The sequence below is a fragment of the Hemicordylus capensis genome, chromosome 2, assembly GCF_027244095.1.
Source record: "Hemicordylus capensis ecotype Gifberg chromosome 2, rHemCap1.1.pri, whole genome shotgun sequence".
Classification (NCBI taxonomy): domain Eukaryota; kingdom Metazoa; phylum Chordata; class Lepidosauria; order Squamata; family Cordylidae; genus Hemicordylus; species Hemicordylus capensis.
In genome coordinates, this window is record NC_069658.1 from 35,921,651 (window position 1) to 35,940,746 (window position 19,096).

The following is a 19,096-nucleotide window of genomic DNA, read 5'->3' on the forward strand; positions in this document are numbered from 1 at the left end:
TATGGTTCTTTGAGGCTTTTATGTCAACTGCTTTGGGAGGTTCACCTGAAAAAGCAGTATATAAATGCCAACAAATTAACAAATATCCCTATTACATCTCTGTACCAAATCAGCACCACAAGGGCATGCAGAGAGATGTCCCCAATGGCTGTCACCCCCATAGCTCCAAACTCCTTTGCACTATAGACTCAGACCTACCATTTTTCTAAAGGGCTATACACTGAAACTAGCTTAATTTCAGTTCAATGTGGTAATCTGAGTATTTTGTATTTTTACTAGGATTTCTTTTATTAGATTGTGGTTTTAGGAAAGGAAAAGGAACAGTCAGTTTTATTTTGTCCAGCATTGCCTATTAAAAGGAGTGAGCTTGATGCTGCTGCAAGTTAAAAGAATAATTTTTTAAAACTATACTGTCCTTTTATTGTGTTTTTAAATAAGCTTTGGGATTTGCCTAGAATAAAAGCCATGTTTAGAAAGGTGTATTATTAACTTTAATATAACTAGTGTTAAACAAAAGGCCCCAGAATGAGGACGGGTCAGCAAACAATAAAGTAACAAGATAAATAATTCAATAGATTCAATATTTATTTTTATTTATTATTTTTTTATTTTTTATTATTAAAACTTTTATTTAAAAAAGTTTAAAATAAAATAAAAGAGAATACATATGTTAATACAGCTACGCTTTAAGTCACAGATTTATCTTCAAAAATACTTGACAACATTGGGGGAGAAAAATTATCCATGGGATGCCTGCAGCTTAGACTTCTTCCCTTCCGCCAAATCATATTTGGGGACACTTTCCCCATAAGTACCAATATATAGTTTATTATTTGGAAAATGTATATTGGGAAATGTACATTTCCCTTTATGGGCCTCCAAACCGGTTAGAAAGACTGCGGTTCGGCTGGTTTGAAGGTGGGGGGAATCTCTAAGAACGGGGGGAGGTTGCTCTTACTCTTCCCGCCGCATTTCCCCTGCCAGAGCTACCTTTTAAAATGGTCTAGCAGGGAGGCAGCATACCTCCTTGCTGCCCCAATGCCAGAAGTGACTAGAAGTTGCTGCTTGTTCACACTCGCTCGCTCACATGCATGTTGCAACATGCACACGCACAGTGGCAACGTCCGGTCCAAGGAGGCACCAGGGCGGTAAGGAGATATGCTGCTGCTCCGCCAGACCCTTTTAAAAGGCAGCGCTGGCAGGAGGCGGGGTAAGAGCACCCTCCCCAGTCCTTAAAAAGATCGGGCCCCCCACCTTTGAACCGGCAGGCAGTTCCGTGCACACCACTAAATGGTTATCTGGTGGGGGATGGAATTAGAGAAGGCGTAAAAATAATTTTTAAATGGCTGGCATAAGAATATAACCTTTCCCTTTCCCAGTGCTCTACGTTGGGCTGCCTTTGTTCGTAAACTGGGAACTGCAATTGGTGCAGAATGCGGCAGCCAGGTTGGTCTCCGGGGTTACCCAAAAATACCACATTACTCCCAATCTAAAAAGAACTACACTGGCTACCAATAGGTTTCCAGGCAAGATACAAAGTGCTAGTTACTACCTATACAGCCCTAACTGGCTTTGAGTCCAGGGTATTTAAGAGAGCGCCTTCTTCATCAATGCTGCTACCTATTAAGATCATTGAGGGAGGTCCAGTTGCAGTTGCCACCAGCTCATTCGGTGGTGACCCCAAACCAGACCTTCTCTAGGGTTCCCCCAGGATTCCCCCCAGAATTTGCTCCCAAACAAAATTAGAGCCTCTCATCTCTGGTTGCTGTCCAGCAACACCTGAAGATATACCTGTTTAATCACTCTTTTCTTTCATATGTTTTAAAGTTTAGTAATATTTATTTTTAAACTGTTTTAATTGATGTAATGTTTTTAATTGTTGTTTGTGCTTTAAATTTGTAAACTGCACAGAGTGTTGTATATGGGGTGGTATAAAAATTTGCTAAATAAGTAGAATCAACATGAGACAAAAAACCTACAGAGGAGAAGTATTTCGGTTAGAAACTTTAGGAGCTAACCCTACAAGAGAGGGATAAACACGTTTCCCATTTGTGATGTGGGAAATCTTTCTTGTTTAAATTTTACAATCAGAGTCTTTATTTAATCCAGAATGAGAGTGTTGGTCTCTCTCTGAGTGCGGGGAGGCTGGACCAGATAATCCCTGCTACACAGTAAAGTAGCAGAAGAGCTTTGCGTGAACATTAAGCGGTTCGGAGCTGGAGCCAAACTGCAACAGTAAAGCACGCTGGAGTATAATAAGAGACAAGCAGAGGTAACTGTGGAGATTGGCTCTATACTCCCGCCCCATTGCCAGAGAGCATGGCTGAGCAATAAAACTCCTGGATGACTCCAGCTGCCTGCTGGCCCCCAGCCTCACTTGCATAGCCTAGTTCCCTGGCTCTAAGGGACCCTATGGCTCCATAGCTGGATAGGGCCCTATTCACCCCCAGCCTCGTTCCCCCTACACTGGACCTTCTTCCTCTAATTTTTGTTCACTATGAAAATGTCAGCTTTTCAGAGTAGTACAAATTCATGGAACTCAGAAGAACCTCTTAATTTTAAAGCTCCTAATCCTGCTCTCCCTTCACACATTATGTTCCTGAAATTCTTTTCTCTTTGTCAAATCCCAGGATTTTCCTTCCAGTTCTCAACTTGGCTTTTCCCAGCTTTACTTCTCTTTCCATTCAGAATGTTACTCCCCACAAACACCAGCATTCTCTTTCCCTTCTATACAAAACTTCTTTAAAACTCCATGTTTTTTTCCCTTTTCCCCTTCAGTGCTATCCAATTCTCATTCCTCTATTTTCTTTTATTATATAGTACATATTTTACCATCTCTTTGCATATGTAAAATAAGCATTCCTGGATTATTGTGGTTGATCTGGTTTCTCCTCCCCACACCCAGCCTCCCCTTCCATCACACTTAGATTGTAAACTCAGACTCACCTTTAACCCTTGTACAATACTTGTATACTTTTAAGCACTAAGCAGCAAAGAATGAGGAAATGTTTGAAGGGCAAAATGGAGCTGGAAAACTACCTTGGGATGGAATGGCCATCTGTAAGCCCTAGCACTCATCATCTGTTCTGCCCCCCTGGTGAACTATGTACCCTCCCATGGAAAAAAAAGTGTCAAGATCAATGCATCCCCAAAGCATTTTCTTGTGATGTGGCAGGTCTGGCAGTAACGAGTCCCAAAAATGTGAGTCAGTGAGATGACATTTGTTAAAAAGCAGAACTCCAGTTGCCTCTGAAGCCAGAACAAAAAAACCAACTAAATATTATTTTTTAAGATCGTTATTGTATGCAGAATATTCCAACCAAGTGAAATTTTTGAGGGCAAATGGGTTAAGCAGGGTGGTGGTGGGATGGGGGACACAGAGGGGACTTCCAACATACTGGCACCCTATGGAGCCATCTTAAATATCCTTTCAGTCCAGCACAATCTGATTTTGCCTGGTAAAAAAGCTGGCTCCTGTCAATAAATGGATGTTGCGTTTATGCAGCAGAGCAAACTGTCGTGAGCACTGTTCTCTCTGACAGACATACCCAGATGTTGTTCACTACAACTCCCAGCATCCCCAGCTGCAGTGGTCTTTGGTTGGAGATTCTGGGAGTTGTAGTCAATAGCATCTGGGAATGCCTGTTAGAGGGAACACTAATCGTGAGTACATAAGAAATGCCTTGTTCCAAGATCCATTTAGTCTAGTATTGTTTTTAAGAGTAGCCAGCTAGATGCCTCTGAAAGTTCACAAGCAGAACGTGAAGGTGATGATGGCCATCATCTGATGTCTATCCAAAGCACTTGGTTTCATGGCTTCGCAGGATTGAGATACTCAACAACTATTTTGGGTGCAGGTTGAAAAGTTTTGTTCAAAATTTTACAGTTAGGTAAGCAAAGATTTGCTATACTGCCAAAAGTAGATGCAATGATTTCATTCAAAAGACAGAAACCAAACAACATCTGGTATCCTAAATCATCCCAGTATTCCCAGTGTAGCAAACTGAGGCAAGGAATTTCTCAAATAAAACATTTCTTGTGAGACAGACACCAGTCAACTGATATCTAGGCCATTTCAAGTAGTCTCGTTTTAAAAAAAAAACCTCCAGGTGCCTCTGCCACCAAGAGTTCCTTGCATTTTTATGGTCTCACAGTTAGTTTAAACATTCCCTTCTTTTGCTGATAAGGAAGAAACCTGCAGAAGCAGCAGGTGAAATTGACCAAGAGTGCCCCTATAATTAACCATCACCACTTACCACCAGATGCATTCTCCAAAGGTAGGTTTTTAAAGAAATCAATATGGGTCAAAGAGTGGGTTCACATGACACAATAAGAGCCAAAACTCCAGTTCCCGGAGTTTGGCAGTGAGCCCAACATCTGGGCGAGGGTAGAGAAAGTCAACATTGGCCATGTCTGAATCCGCCAATGTCAACTCCATCAGCCCTACTTACAGTTCAGGAACAGACATCTGTAACAAAGAGTTGAAGCCTGTTACAAATGTTGGTTCCAGAATCATAAGTAGGGCTGACAGAGCTGACACTGACAGGTTAAGATGACACAGCCAATGAAAACTTCCCACCACCCCAGCCTACAAAAGTTGGGCTCACCGCCAAACTCCAGAAACCAGAGTTTCAGCTGTTATCGTGCCATGTGAATTTGCCCAAAATGTAGTAGCACTATTTCAGCTACTTAATGTGCACACAGTTTATTTTACTTGCTTATTTAACATATTTGTATACCACCCAAAACTTAAGTCTCTGGTGTTTTTGCTGGCTGACAAAGTATTAATTGCTTATTTTTAAGAAGTAAACAAGATCAAAGCAAGATCTGCTCCTCCGCTTTTCTTCAATTTACCATACTACAAAATCAGAACAGCAGGTATAGGAATGCTCATCTCAATATACCTGACCTTTCTACAAAGAACTACAATGTAACATTTTCCACTATGAACATTTATACAATTGGCAATAGAAATCCTACATTAAATTCTAAAAATATTATAAATGTGCATGTAGCATATACTCCAGAGTTACATTTAGCTTCCTTCCAGCTTCCATTTTAGCACTCTATCTTCACCTACAAATAGAAAAAGGTTTTCTCAAGTTTTAAGTTTTCCCTATTGCTGCACCACCACCTGTAGTACTAGAAAAACTAAAAGCAATATTATGAATAGATGGGCATCTTTTGCTACAAAACCCCACATATCTACTTTTAAATTTCCATTTGAGCCAGTTCACACACTAGCCTTCCTCACCTGGGTATAAGGATAAGGGGGGAAAGAAAAGCATCCCGTGTCAAGTATGACCACTGTTTAAAATCTATTTTGCTACAAAAAAGTTGCAGAACAAGACTGTATGGAAATAAATGGCATGGGTGAGGGATTTGCTCAGTTAAGCACCCCACTTCTCCGACCATTAAGTAACCTGCACCCCAACATTTACACAACCTCTGCAAATACAGTTTTGAGAACACATTTATTGAGGTACCATGTGATTCTACCCTCAGGATCCAAAGATCAGTATGCATTCAAGAACTGGGTCATTTGGTTCTGAAGCTGAGCTTAGAAAAATAAAAAGATTGTTCATCTCAATTATTCCTTATATCAGGCAAGCTGCCATAACAGAAAAATGATTGGTGTGTGTGTGTGTTAAATAATAACCAGAAATCTGTTTAGAAGTAGATTTGTCTTTTCTTTAGGGAAATGACTTCAGTTGGCTTCCAAGCTATTGTACTTTTAGATTAAAAATACCAAGTGTCCTTCCTTAGGCCAAACAAAAACATTTTAAAATTAGACGTGCACATTTATTTATGTACAGCTGTGGGAATGGTCCTTTCAGTAAGGTTAAAGTTGTAAGTTAATTGTAGTAAGGCAGCACATATTCATATATACTTTTTTTAGAAAGCGAAAGGTTTGAATAAAATGAAAACTGACACCAGCGTTTACTTCTTCTGGACATATACAAACAGCTTCTGCCATTATAAAACCACCTTGAGACATTCTAGCTACCCAAAGTGCTCAAAAGGCTGCTGCTAAATGCAGCACAAGTCAACCATATAAATAAAAAGTCTCACTTGCACAGAGCAATTCACCTTTCTCCAATGCAAATCTGTGCACACCCAACCAAGGTACTCATAGCCAAATAAAATCAATAGATTTTGGGCACTTGCACATGATCAGAAGTGGGTGGCTTGGAGCTAGGAAGAGTCCTTATCCCATGAAGAACAGAGCTTCCCGTGGGCTCTGCAAACCCCTGCTCCCAGATGAGCACCGCACCAGTAAGCTTAGATCAGGGGAGTCCACCTGGGAATTAGGGGAACCTCCCCACAATGCACCATGCTGCCAGAAGGGCACTACATAACAGGCACTCTCTGATTAGCCACGAGGGGGAAGGAGGCATGGCAATCCCCATTCAAGCAAGTGATCATAGAGTGGACCATGCAGAGAGGCACATTCACAGCTCCTCCAGCTGCAGTGCTCTCTAAAAAAACATGGCAGCCAGTACCCAAAACAGATTGGAAAGCAGACACACAACCAACAAGACCCAGGGTTAGAAGCAAGGTTACTCAGATTCTGACTAGCAGGGCTTGGGGATTTTGCCCTGGTTAACACAAGCATAGAAGCATGGGCTAGAGGCAGATAACCCAAGTCTAGATGCTTTTTGTGCAACTGTGTGCACGATCATTTTCATGTGAAGGGAAAATTGTTCCATTGGAAATGGATCCAAAGAATTAGAGAGAAGAACTGGCCACACAAGCTAGATCCAACCCTCCAGACAATGTTATCTGGGTCCTTGTGACCCCCCTTTCAAGTTTTAAACAAGTTACAGTAAAAGGTTTGTCCACAGTTTAACACTGAAGGAAGAGAAAAATGTTTCCACATTGAAATATATATGCTGTTTTCTTTTACAATCTCTAATTTTCATCTGTTTCTGTATGTATTATGCAGGTATACTGATTTGTAATGCTGTGCCTAAGGCCATGCTCTCCTTAACCTAGAAGGCTCAACTTTTACATAGTTCCAGTGTGCATAAGAAAATTTTCATCCTTGCATTATGGTCAAGTAGGCACAGTGAATATACAAGTTAGAGTGAAAAGACATAAAATTCCCACCCACCTGTTTTTCTCCCTTTGAGAGAAAATTGAGAATCCCGGGTTAGTCTATAAGAAGCTTACAGCTCCAATCCACAGCACACATGCTGACTATCCACATGGCCACCGTGCATGTGCGGAGTACATGTGCATGCTGGTGTCGTGAGCAGGCGCAGCTGGGAGACACCCCACCAGTGCGAGAGGATATCCAGGAGTAATGCTGGGATTACAGAAGTGGAGAAGAGGAGGAGGAGCAGAGGGGTGTGTGTGTGTGTGTGTGTGTGCGCGTGCGCATGTGCTTATGTGCACACACACAGAATTTCATAGATACATTCATCCGTCCGCGATGGTTCCATTCTGGGGAAACCATGTGGTTGGCGAATTCGCAGTAGACAAGCCATTGCAATCAAAGGTGAACGGGGGAATCATGGTCGTGAAAGGACTACAAAATACAGTTGAAAACAGAAAAAAAATCCCCTCAAATCACAAGGAGTGAATAAGAGGAGTGAAGGGGACCCCCCAAATGACCCCCATCCCCCCAAATCACACAAAAAACCCACCCAAAATTGGGGGTGGGCCCTCTCCAAACAGCAGATAATCAGATCGCGGTTGGCGAGACTGGTCACAATGTCTTAGTCGCGGATACTCAAATCTGTGACTGAGAACCCCATGGTTCGCAAGGGATGACTGTATAGATATATGAATTAGGAGCGGCAGAAAAAACACAGAATACTGTAAGAAACATTCCTTCAAAACTGAAGAAACGAGACATTCTTCTCATCCTCAGGGCACACAGAGCGCATGGGGTTTCCTCATTCAATTATTATTATTATTATTATTATTATTATTACATTTATATCCTGCTCTTCCTCCAAGGAGCCCAGAGCGGTGTACTACATACTTGAGTTTCTCTTTCACAACAACCCTGTGAAGCAGGTTGGGCTGAGAGAGAAGTGACTGGCCCAGAGTCACCCAGCTAGTTTCATGGCTGAATGGGGATTTGAACTCGGGTCTCCCCGGTCCTAGTCCAGCACTCTAACCAAGTTCTGGATGTGTCTAAGGTCTGCTTTGGACAGGTACAGAACTGCACTGCATATGGCTGTAATAGAGCATAAAATGGAACTAAGGATCATGTTATCCCTTCAGTGTGTTATATTTCAATACATCATGTTAGCTTCTTGTTTCAGCTCTTAGAGATTCTTCTGGTTTGCATTAGTTTTCATGATTAAATAATGTATTATTTCTCTTTCATTCTTAAACATCCACATAAAAAGACTTTGAGAAAAGTTTTATTGCCAGCTTTGCTTTTTATGAGGGAGGATATGTAGTGGCTTTCTTTGGCTATAATCTATTGGGTTTCCTAAAAAACCCCTCCCCCCGCCCCACTCAAACCCCAACCTAGTACTTTAAACAGACCAAGTTAATTTCTTGCCATGCTGACTTGGCTGTAGATACACTACTGAAGACAGAACCATCTTCCAGGAGAAATACAAACAACTCTGAAACTCCAAGGCTTGCAGTATTCAGACCTTGGTCATTTAGAAACCTATATATTGCCCTTCCTGTTTCTGGAAGATCAATTAAGGTACCATAGATTGCCACTCAGAGACAATGGCTGGGATCCAAAAGAGCATCTTTAGGAACACGGGATCAGGTATACCCAAAGGAACCTGACTTTTTTCTCCTGAATGACAGACCTTCCCAAGCAGTATCACAAAATACTTTTGAAACTCCTCTCAGTATTCAGAATAGGTTTTGTTGTGTAGCATGAAGCATTGCTGCTTGAGAAAGTCAAAGTTTCCGTAGGCACATGAATGTAAACCATACAGATCTAGGCCACTGGAAGTACTATTACCATTCTAATTTCAGGCTGTGATCCAAACTCCTTTAGGTTCTCAGATTCAGCAGCACTGCGAAGAGCAGGGGAATGTGCTGTACTGTTCTACAAACAGAATTCAGTGGTTTATTCCATCATAAATGGTTACAAGGGGTTTACGGGGCATCTACATGACATAGTCAGCAGTGTGACATTTGCACCATCCCAATAAAACACTTGCTGCCTTCGTGGCTTGCTCCAACATGAAAACTCTACTAAAAGAATGTGCACAAGGAGGAAAGTTGTAGATGGATGCACAACTTGTCTCAGTGGTTTTCTGCACAGGTAATAACATATCAGAGGGCTGGGTCCAAAGAACAGACATCTCCCTCCATCCACTTCTGCAGCTGAACACATTTTTTGGGAAGTAAAGTGGGAAAGTTGCAGTTCCTTTAATTATCAGTTTTATTGCTATTACTATTTTCCCACCCCTTTTTAAAAACCACTAAACAACATTGCTAGCCTTGGGGCACAGAAACCCCTGGCCAAAAATCAGGATTTCCTACATTGTTAATTTGAGGAGTAACTCTACTATTGTGTTACCCTTACAAGCATTTTCATTTTTTTAAAAAGAGCAATGTTCACACTACTGTATATAGCTTATTCCCCTCACCCCGCAAAATGGCAAGAACACCGACTAGACGCTTTTTTAAAAGAGAGAAAGAAATGGGGATATCAACAGCACAATCTATGCATGATTACTTAGAAGGTGGAGAGGGAGGCAGGTGCGCAGGCAGGCAGGCTGTCTCTAGGGAAGTGGGAAAGACAGGAGGTGTGATCAGTTCCTATCCAATGGGGCACAGAACACATGGACCAAGCAGGGTACTGCAGTCAGGAAGCCTCCAGTGACAAGGAACTGAGTCCCTCTATGTTCAGTGAGACTTACTCGCAGGAAAGGCTGCATAGGATTGCAGCCATGTTACTAAGGGGGATGGTTCTAGCAAGAGGAAACTATTCTAGAAATAGTTTCAGAAAGCGATTAAAGCAACAGTGTCCAGAGAAGCAGGACACATTTAAACTGCAGGCATTTGTTTCTTAGTAGAAAATTAAGGCAGCTCAACCCTACGTGGCTGTGCTTAAACACCACCCCGGTTGCATTCCAAGCTGCACAGCAGTCACAGAAGGCATGACAACAGGAAATAGGTCTTTTAGCCAGTTCCCTTAGACACATGGAAATAGCTGAATAAATCTTTGATGTCTATGACGAGGATCTATGAGGTTTCTTCCATCACTGTTCTTGTAATATGCTATGATAGCAAACATGTCCAATTCTGTTCAGGAAAGCAGCGAAAGGAGGAGCTTCAGGTGCAGTAACCCACTAATCCTTATCTTACTTGTGCCATCCTGCTCTTGATAACACCAGTACACTGAGAGGGAGAGATGGGGATCAAAATGATAAGCCTAGACGTCAATAGGAAGGAGACTGAGAATAGGACTGCTAATGTAGTAATGCCCTTAATAGAAATCTATGGTGCAACCACACCTGGATACTGTGTACAGTTCTGGTCACTGCACCTTAAGGAGGATATTGTAAAGCTGTAAGAGGTGCAGTAAAGGGCAGCCAAAGTTATCAGGCGGGCTGGAGTGACTATAGAGGAAAGACTTCAACATTTGGGCCTTTTTAATTTAGAAAAGAGGCAGGTAAGTCGGCAGGGGGAGGGGGGCTGAGGAGACACACATGATAGAGGTGTATATGCATGGCATGAATCAAATGGGGAGAGAGAAAAGTTTCTCTCCCTCTCTCATAATATTAGAACCCAGGGTCATCTGCTGAAGATAAACGCTGGGAGATTCAGAACAAGCAAAAGAGAGTACTTCTTTACACTATGTGTAATTAAACTATAGTATTTGCTGCCACCAGATGTGGTGATGGCCACCAGTCTAGATGGGTTTAAAAGATGATTCGACAAATTCATGAGGAATAGGGCTATCAGTGGCTGTAAGCCTGGACAGCTGTATATTTCCATTATGATTCCCCTAAACACCATGTGCTAGGGAACACTAACAGTAGGGGTCGTTGCCCTCCTTCCCCCCCCCACCCCCAATCCACCAGCAAGCTTCTCAGATGCACCTGGTCGACCACTGCGTGAAGCAGGATGCTGGACTAGATGGGCCGTTGGTCTGATCCAGCAGGGCTTTTCTTAAGTTCTTAATTAACGGTTACCAAATTTCTTGTCTACTCATTGTTGTATAGCTATGAGTGCTTTGTAAGCTGAATCTAATATGTAGATTAACAACTACAGCAACCTGTAATTATTCAAAGTCAAAAAATGGAAACACTATCTACATTATATGCAATACACTGTGTGCACCAGCTGAGGAAAACCTTGAGTTTATGCTTTGAGATATACTTCAAGCACATCATCTTCACCAAACCCACCCCGATAGGTTAAAAAAAAACCAAAACACTTAAAGTAATTAGAATTTCCACTTTTGCCAAGACATTTCATCATATAAAATAAAAGCCTTCATAACTCAACATGTTAGGTTAGCAGACTCACCTTGCCTCATTAACCTTTGCTTTTTCTCCAAGGCATTTGAAATTTTCAATGTAACCATAACTGCAGTTGATCTGGCTCCAGTCTGGTTCACATACGGCCAGAAAGTGAGGTCTTAGTCTACCTATAGAATACTTGGCAATGTCTGTCAGAGACTGGCTAATAGCTGCGCCAAAAATGAATGTCCCAATGGCTTTGTAAAGAGCGGCAACATAGTTGTTTCGGACAAAGGAGTTGGAGTGCAAACGGTTGTAATACACAGACAGGGCCTCCCCCAGGATTATCTGGAATAAAACAAACAAAGAGACACAAGTTAAAGAAACACTTACCTAACCTTAGGGGGAAAGGAGAGTATATAATATAGAAGCTGCGTTATAGTACATGCTATGTACATGTATACCAGGACTGTGCAACTTTGGCCCTTTTGCAAACAATGTATTACAACTCCCCAAATCACTGACTATTGGCCACTGTAGCTGGGAATGATGGGAGTTGTAGTTCAACAAAAACTAGAGGAGCAAAGACGTGCAGCTCTAATGTGTACATTTAGTTTTTGATTAACAGTGTCAAAATTAAGCTACAATAAAAACCAAACCATTGATGAAAACTATTTGGACTTCTGTTTTAAATGGCCAAGCCAAAAGTCATTGAAGCAAATGGAAACCTCTGTTTGTTTTCTCTCATTACAAGATGAAAGTTTTAATGAGCAGATAGCTTAAGCACTGGGAACTTTCACTTTTTCCAGAGATTACAAGTTTTCCCACATTATTTCACAAAAGACCCAGTGGTAGTACCCACATCTCATTCTTCATCATGTTTCCACTCATTCTTAACCTTCTGCTCAGAGGAACTGTTTTCTTGCCAAGAACGCTGTTACTCTGGAAAGTCAGGAACCAAGTTAAAGGGCTAGACAAGAACACTTGCCAGAGATGTTAAAGGGCAATTTTAAAAAACCACAAAAAAAACATGTAAACCTCCCATACCTCAGCAAAATGGAATCTGTTAAAGAAAAGGCTTCCTTCAGGAAGCAAAGCTTTCCTGAAACAAACAAAAATGTTCTAGAGGTGGACAACTATAATTATGGGGAAATAATGGCTTTGTAAGAGTGGTAGTGGGGAGGGATGCCTTTTTTAAAAATTTAGGCAATTCAATAGAATGGGCACATATGTTTCTTGCACATTTATAACAGAGACTGAATTTAAAATTTCCTATTTATCTTCTGCTGTTAGCAATGCAAGATATTAACTAGGCATGAGAGTGAGTAACTTTATTCTTAAGAGTCGTTGCTTACTTTAAAAACAAAAACAAAAACAGAAACACAAGAGTGGATCATCTCTAGTTAAGGTGATCAAGATGAGCTGGAACATTTCCCACCCCGACTTTGGCACAAATCTTTAGCCAAAGATAAAAGTTAACAATTAAAGAAACTAAACAGATACTTAACAAAAGGCTACTTTTGATATAAACTGCCCTGAGCCATTTTTGGAAGGGCAGAATATAAATCAAATAAATAATAATAATTCTAAAAAATTCAATTGTTAAGCTTAGTAAGCACAAACACTGAATGAATTCCCATTGTGTCTTAGGAAGAGCACAGATGCTCATTTCTCACATAGATTACCTCATATTATCACTAGTATCCATCTGTTCCAAATGAAGTATCATTATAGGACATCACTGAAGCTGGACACATTTCACTAGACGTTTAGAAAATATCCAAGGCACCCATTTTTATTTTTTGGTTAATAACAATCCTGGTCTACTTAATATTAAGGAGTCCCCAAACAACTAAACTGTGGGGTGAAAAGATGGCCAGCATTCAGAAAGCCATACATGGAGCACCAGGACTTTTTGGTCTTCCTTGCCTACTACTGCCTCCCCATCTCCAGGGAGAAGGTCTTTAGGGAACCCTCTAGAATAGCATATGGTACAGGGCAAGCAGCTGCAATGACAGGGAAATTGGCAGCCCCAGTACTCAAGAAAAAACTGTTTTCTGTTCATGCATAGAGCCATTGGGATCGCAGCACTAAGAATCAACAAGAAGGCTCCCTTCCATGGTCCTCATTTCTACCCTGAGCTCTCCCTCACATTCACTATCTTCCTCACACAGCTACTGGGTGGCAAAAATCAAGCTCTTCATACAATTGATACCCTACAAGACTACAGCCTGGAGTACCATGTGAACCTAGCATTAGTTACTTTATTTGTCACATTTATATTCCATCTTTCTTCCATGGTGGAGCAAAATGCGGCAAACATGGCTGTCTTCCTGAAACCAACCAAACCCAAACCTGCTTAGCTTGAACAAGGTGTGCTCTTAAGACTGCACCCCAAGATTGAGACTTGGCTAAACAACCCCAGAGGCCTGGTTTGGGCAGGACTTATCACACAGGGTTCTCAATGATCCAAGTCACTCAAAACAAAATGGGGTGGCTATTATCTTTGTTTTGCTTTCATTCTGCCTGCAGTGCATAAGATGGCCTATATTAGAAAGGTGTCATCTGGAACATGGTTACACTCTCTGCCATAATCAGGGAATTTCAAGCAGTCCTTGGAGCTGGTTTGGAAGGTGCTGTATATGCTTGTCCTAGGGAATGTCTACATGATTGTGTGCAATGCTTCCTCATGGACAGTTTATGCTCTCTTGGATGTCATGACTCACTGAACGCACACTGTTCACATGTGAACACAGTGCTTTATTTTGTCTTTGAGGTAGGTTTCACATTCCTCGTACTTATTCATTCATTCAATATAATATACAGCCCTTCCAGAAGTGGCTCAGGGCAGTTTACATTAAAATAAAACACACAGAGGAAAAAACCTTTTAATTTAAACCAGATTAAATCTCATTAAAACTAAGGTTAAAACTAGATATCATTAAAAGCCAGGCTGAAGAGCTGGGTCTATCTATCTAACATATTTCTAAACTGCCAAAAGCTTGTGTATCTGGGAGGTTTACAATTCACATCATTTAAACATTAAAATGATTTAAAACCCAACATTAAAACTATAAATCTAATTAAAAGCTTGGGTGAATAAATGTGTCTTCAGTGCCTTTTTAGAAATTGCCAGAGATGAGGAGACACTTATCTATGGCTCTCTTGAAGGCCTCCAAGGAAGATGATCTGGGAGGGAGCGTGTTCTATAACCTAGGAGTGACAAAAGAGAAGGCCCTATCCCAGATGAACTGGTGGCACCTGAAGATGAACCCCTCCTGATGATCTCAATGAGTGGTGAGGATCTTGTAGAGAAAGGCGCTCTCTCAGGTAACCCAGACCTAAGCCATTTAGGGCTTTACAAGGTAATAACTAGCACTTTGTACTTTGCCCGGAAATATATTGGCAGACAGTGCAACTGTTTGAGAACAGGCATAATGTGGCCTCTCTGGAATACCTCACAAGACTAATCTGGCTGCCGCATTTTAAACTGAACTTTCCAAACTATGCACAAAGGCAGCCCTACATAGTATGTATTGCAGTAGTCCAACCTGGAAGTTACCAGCTGGTGTACCACTGTTTTCAGGTCATTCTCCTCAAGGAACAGGCAAAGTTGTAGAATCAATCGCAGTTACTAAAAAGTGCTTCTGGTCACAACCTCAACCTGCGACACCAGGGTGAGACCCGGATCCAAGAGCACTCCCAAACTATGAACCTGATTTTTGTTGTTTTTTGGGTTGTATTTGGGGGAGGAGGGGGTGTTATCTCATCCAGAACAGGCAATTTTAACCTGTCTTGAAGATTATGACCACCAACAATGAACATCTCCATCTTGCTTGGATTGCCGCCCCTCTTCTTTGGAACACTCTTTCCTCCCAGATTCGTTCAGCCCCCTTCCTGCTGCTTTTAAGGCCTCTCTTAAGACACACCTGTTTTGCCTGGTGTTTACCCTTTAACTTTTTTTTTAATTGATTGTTGTTCACCACTTAGAGTCTTTGGAGGAGGAGGTATATAAGAAGTTTCAATAAATAAAGAAATTCAGCTAGAGTTTATTATCCCTCATCCAGCCCATTAATGCCTGTAGTCAGGCATTTAAGTGGCTAATGCCATTTCCAGATATCAATGGCAAGAAGAAATAGATTTGGGTGTCGTCAGCATATTGATAAAACCCAGCACCAAATCCCCTGATGATTTCAACCAGCGATTTTATGTAGATGTTAAAACGCATTACTCCATACAGTAGCTCCTATACTGAAGAGCAATTGTCACCAAGTGCCACCATCTGAAATCTACCCAAGATGTAGGAGTGGAAGCACAGTAAGATAGTGCCTCCTATCCCCAAATCCCTCAGGCAAACCTGAAGGATAACATGTTCAATGATATCGAAAGCTGCTGAGAGACCCAAAAGAACCAGCAGAGCCGCACTCCCTCTGTCAGTTCCCTGGTAAGTTCAAAGGCGGGGGGGGGGGGGATTGGACTTTAAGGGTGTGAGAGGGTGCACTTAGCCCTCCTTCCGCTTTCCCCCCACCGGTGCTCCATTTGGAAAGTCTCCTTCAGGGCAGCAGCATACCTCCCTGCCACCCCATTTCTTACTTGGCCGGAAGTACCCGGGGCGCATGTGCACGCCAGGCACATGTGTGCGCACGTCCCACTCGCTCACTAGTCAGGAATAAGCGCAATGTGCACACGCATGCCGGGTACTTCTGGCCAAGGAAGAAACGGTGCGACAGGGAGGTATGCTACTGCCCCGAAAGAGGCTTTCCAAATGGATCAGTTCAGGGAAAGCGGAGGGAAGAGTAAGTGCACCCTCCCACGCCCTTAAAGTCCAACCCCCCCCCTCGCCTTCGAACTGGCAAACAGCCAGCTCTTTGAACCAGTTTGGAGGCCCTTAAAAGGGCTGCTGAATGGGTTCGTGCACATCCCTAGTTTCAGTTATACAGGCCAAGTCAGCTCCTTCATCCACAATCAAATCATGGATGATTTCAATCTTATTTTGAACTGCCCTGCCATTACAAAGGAGCATGGTTAGGCTCAGTGGGGAGTTGGGACTACTCCCCGAGGCCCGAGAACTAACAAGGCAGTCAGAAGAGACAACAGTAATTACGTTACTAGACTCCCTTCCCCTGCCAACACCCAATCCACGCCACTATTCCACGCCACTACTGAAATAGCCACCCCAACCTCATAAGATGCACTTGGGTCAGATTTGATGGGTTTTTGGATACCACCTTGGGTTTCAGGGTGATGTCATGCTAATGGTTAGCACTATAGTCAATCTATTATTCTATCCACAGAAACTTCTCAGCCCAATTGTGTTGAGCAGGTTTATAACAAGTGCTAGAAATAGTATCTGCCACTAGCAGCTACCTTGAGCTTTTAGAGGGAGCCTTTGATATTTCGACTCCTTGTCCGACTCTGGTTGTATCTTCAGCCTTGCTGCTTGGGTAGATTTAAAGAAGCTAAAGGCTTCATCTGTAGACTCAATGGTACATGTCAGTTCACTGAAGACAAGTGCCAGAGTAGACATGTCATATTACCAACTACTCCTTTAAAAAGAGGGACTGAGGTGCTAGTCAACTTTACATGTGCCAAGATTTAATACTCAATAAATCATGAGTGGTGTTTTTTTAAATTAACAGCCCGGCCTCCAATCTCCATTTCTTTTTCTTTCTTTCTTTCTTTAAGGACTGAAATATATTCTAGCACTATTACAACAGCATATACATTTCAAGGATGAAACAGGACAACACACATTAAGGTAACTAAATCTACCTATCTAGGTAACTAAAGCCTTCCAAAAATGGCTTAGGGCGGTTTACACAGAGAGGGCTCACAATCTAAAAAGAAACACAAGGTAGACACCAGCAACAGTCACTGGAAATACTGTGCTGGTGGTGGATAGAACCAGTTACTCTCCCCCTGCTAAATAAAGAGAATCACCACGTTAAAAGGTGCCTCTTTGCCAAGTTAGCAGGGGAATTTCTGAATGGAGGACAGACAACAGGTTTAGTATGCTCGACTTAACATTTGATACTAAATGACCTTAAGGCTGCTAAACATAGATATGGGTGAGTGGAAATGCCAGTCTAGTTTCAACCTTCAGAACTGAAGCCAATCAGTGGTGAAGAAAATTAATTCATCATCCCTGGAATGATTAAGATGTGGTGGCCCTTAATTTTCTATTTATTGATCAGCATATGTAGCAAACAGTCTTTAGGGATATATTTATCATATTTTTATACTGCCTGATATGTAAATCTCTTAGGCAGTGTACAAAGTTTAACACAATATAAAAAGTCACTGATTAAAATCCATGAAACACAATAAAATTAGCCACACAAAACCATTATTACAACAAATTATTAAAATTAATTCTAATTAAAAGCCTGTGAGAACAAGTGGGTCCTGAGGATCTTCCTGAAAATAAACAGAGAAGGAGATGCTCTTATCTCAGTGGGGAGCATATTCCAAACCCCAGGGCAGCCACAGAAAAAGCCTGGTCCCAGGTCACCACCACACGATCCAGCAGCAATCATAATCGGACCTCTCCAGAAAATCTTAACAGGCGGCAGGGGAGAGTAACTCCCCCTCCCATGCTTCCTATATCTCATGACAAATAAGATATAGGAAGCATGGGGCTCAGTATCATTAGTACTCCAATAATTTATCATTCTAATGAGCCATAGCAGTTCTGCCTCTGCTTCCGGAAGGCCTAGAAGACAGTCAACTGAATGAGTCAGTTTCCCAAACCCTTGGTTTAAAGAGACTAGAATGATGCTGACTGGAAAATCAACAAGGTAGCCAACATGAGAATGCTCTCATCTCCCTATATGTTGGTTTTGTGTTAAGATGGCAGGACCAGAAGATAACTCTGTAGTAATCAATCATGTCCTTTCCACTAGATTTTGAGTTTATAATGCAGTGCATTTATGCTCGTTGTGTCATCTATACGTAAACTACGCCCAGGCACAATCTCATCACAGCAATTTGTGCATAGTAACCCTGAGATTCAGTGGCTACAATGACATGTTATATAGGCTTCTTGAAGGGCTTCTCTGCCACTTGCAGCTTGCTTAGAGTGCAGCAGCACACTTGCTCGTTGACCCAGAAAGCCACGATCACACTATGCTTGTTCTGCATTCTTTACACCAGGCCTGCTCAACTTCGGCCCTCCTGCAGATGTTGGCTTATAACTCCCATAATCCCTGGCTATTGGCCACTGTGTCTGGGGATTATGCGAGTTGTAATCTAAAAACAGCTGGGGGGCCAACGTTGAGCAGGCCTGCTTTAGACCGACTGCATTGCTAGTTTTAAAAGTTTTAAAACCTTGTTGGTTTTATACTTGAACAGTATAGTCCTCAGCTGTATCCAAGACCTGTTCCTGGAACCATGGGGCCTATTTGCACATTATTATTATTAAAAATATTTACATACTACTTTTCAACCACAGTAAAGGTTTTTTAAATTGGTTTATGTAGGGAACAAGAAAATGGTTCCTTATCCCAAAAGAGCTGACTATCTAAAAAGAAACAAAAGAGGCAGACACTACCAGCAGCCAAGCATACATACACAAACAATCTTTATCGACGCAGAAAGCATGTGGTTCTGTATAATTAATATTCAAACAACATACATCTCACGCCTGACGAATTTTAGAAGTTCTGTGTGTGCTTCTGGAATGCCTGAAAGACAAACAG

The 19,096-nt window shown here is 41.8% G+C and overlaps 1 protein-coding gene across 2 annotated transcripts in view; it reads right to left on the reverse strand.

Annotated features, from left to right (window-relative positions):
- Positions 1-19,096, reverse strand: part of PLPP1 (phospholipid phosphatase 1) — a 116,753-nt gene that overhangs the window by 41,526 nt on the left and 56,131 nt on the right. For both annotated transcript variants that reach the window (XM_053288230.1, XM_053288229.1), the window contains exon 3: positions 11,467-11,747. In XM_053288230.1, the coding sequence (XP_053144205.1) occupies positions 11,467-11,747 (281 nt within the window). The remainder of the gene's footprint in view (positions 1-11,466; positions 11,748-19,096) is intronic.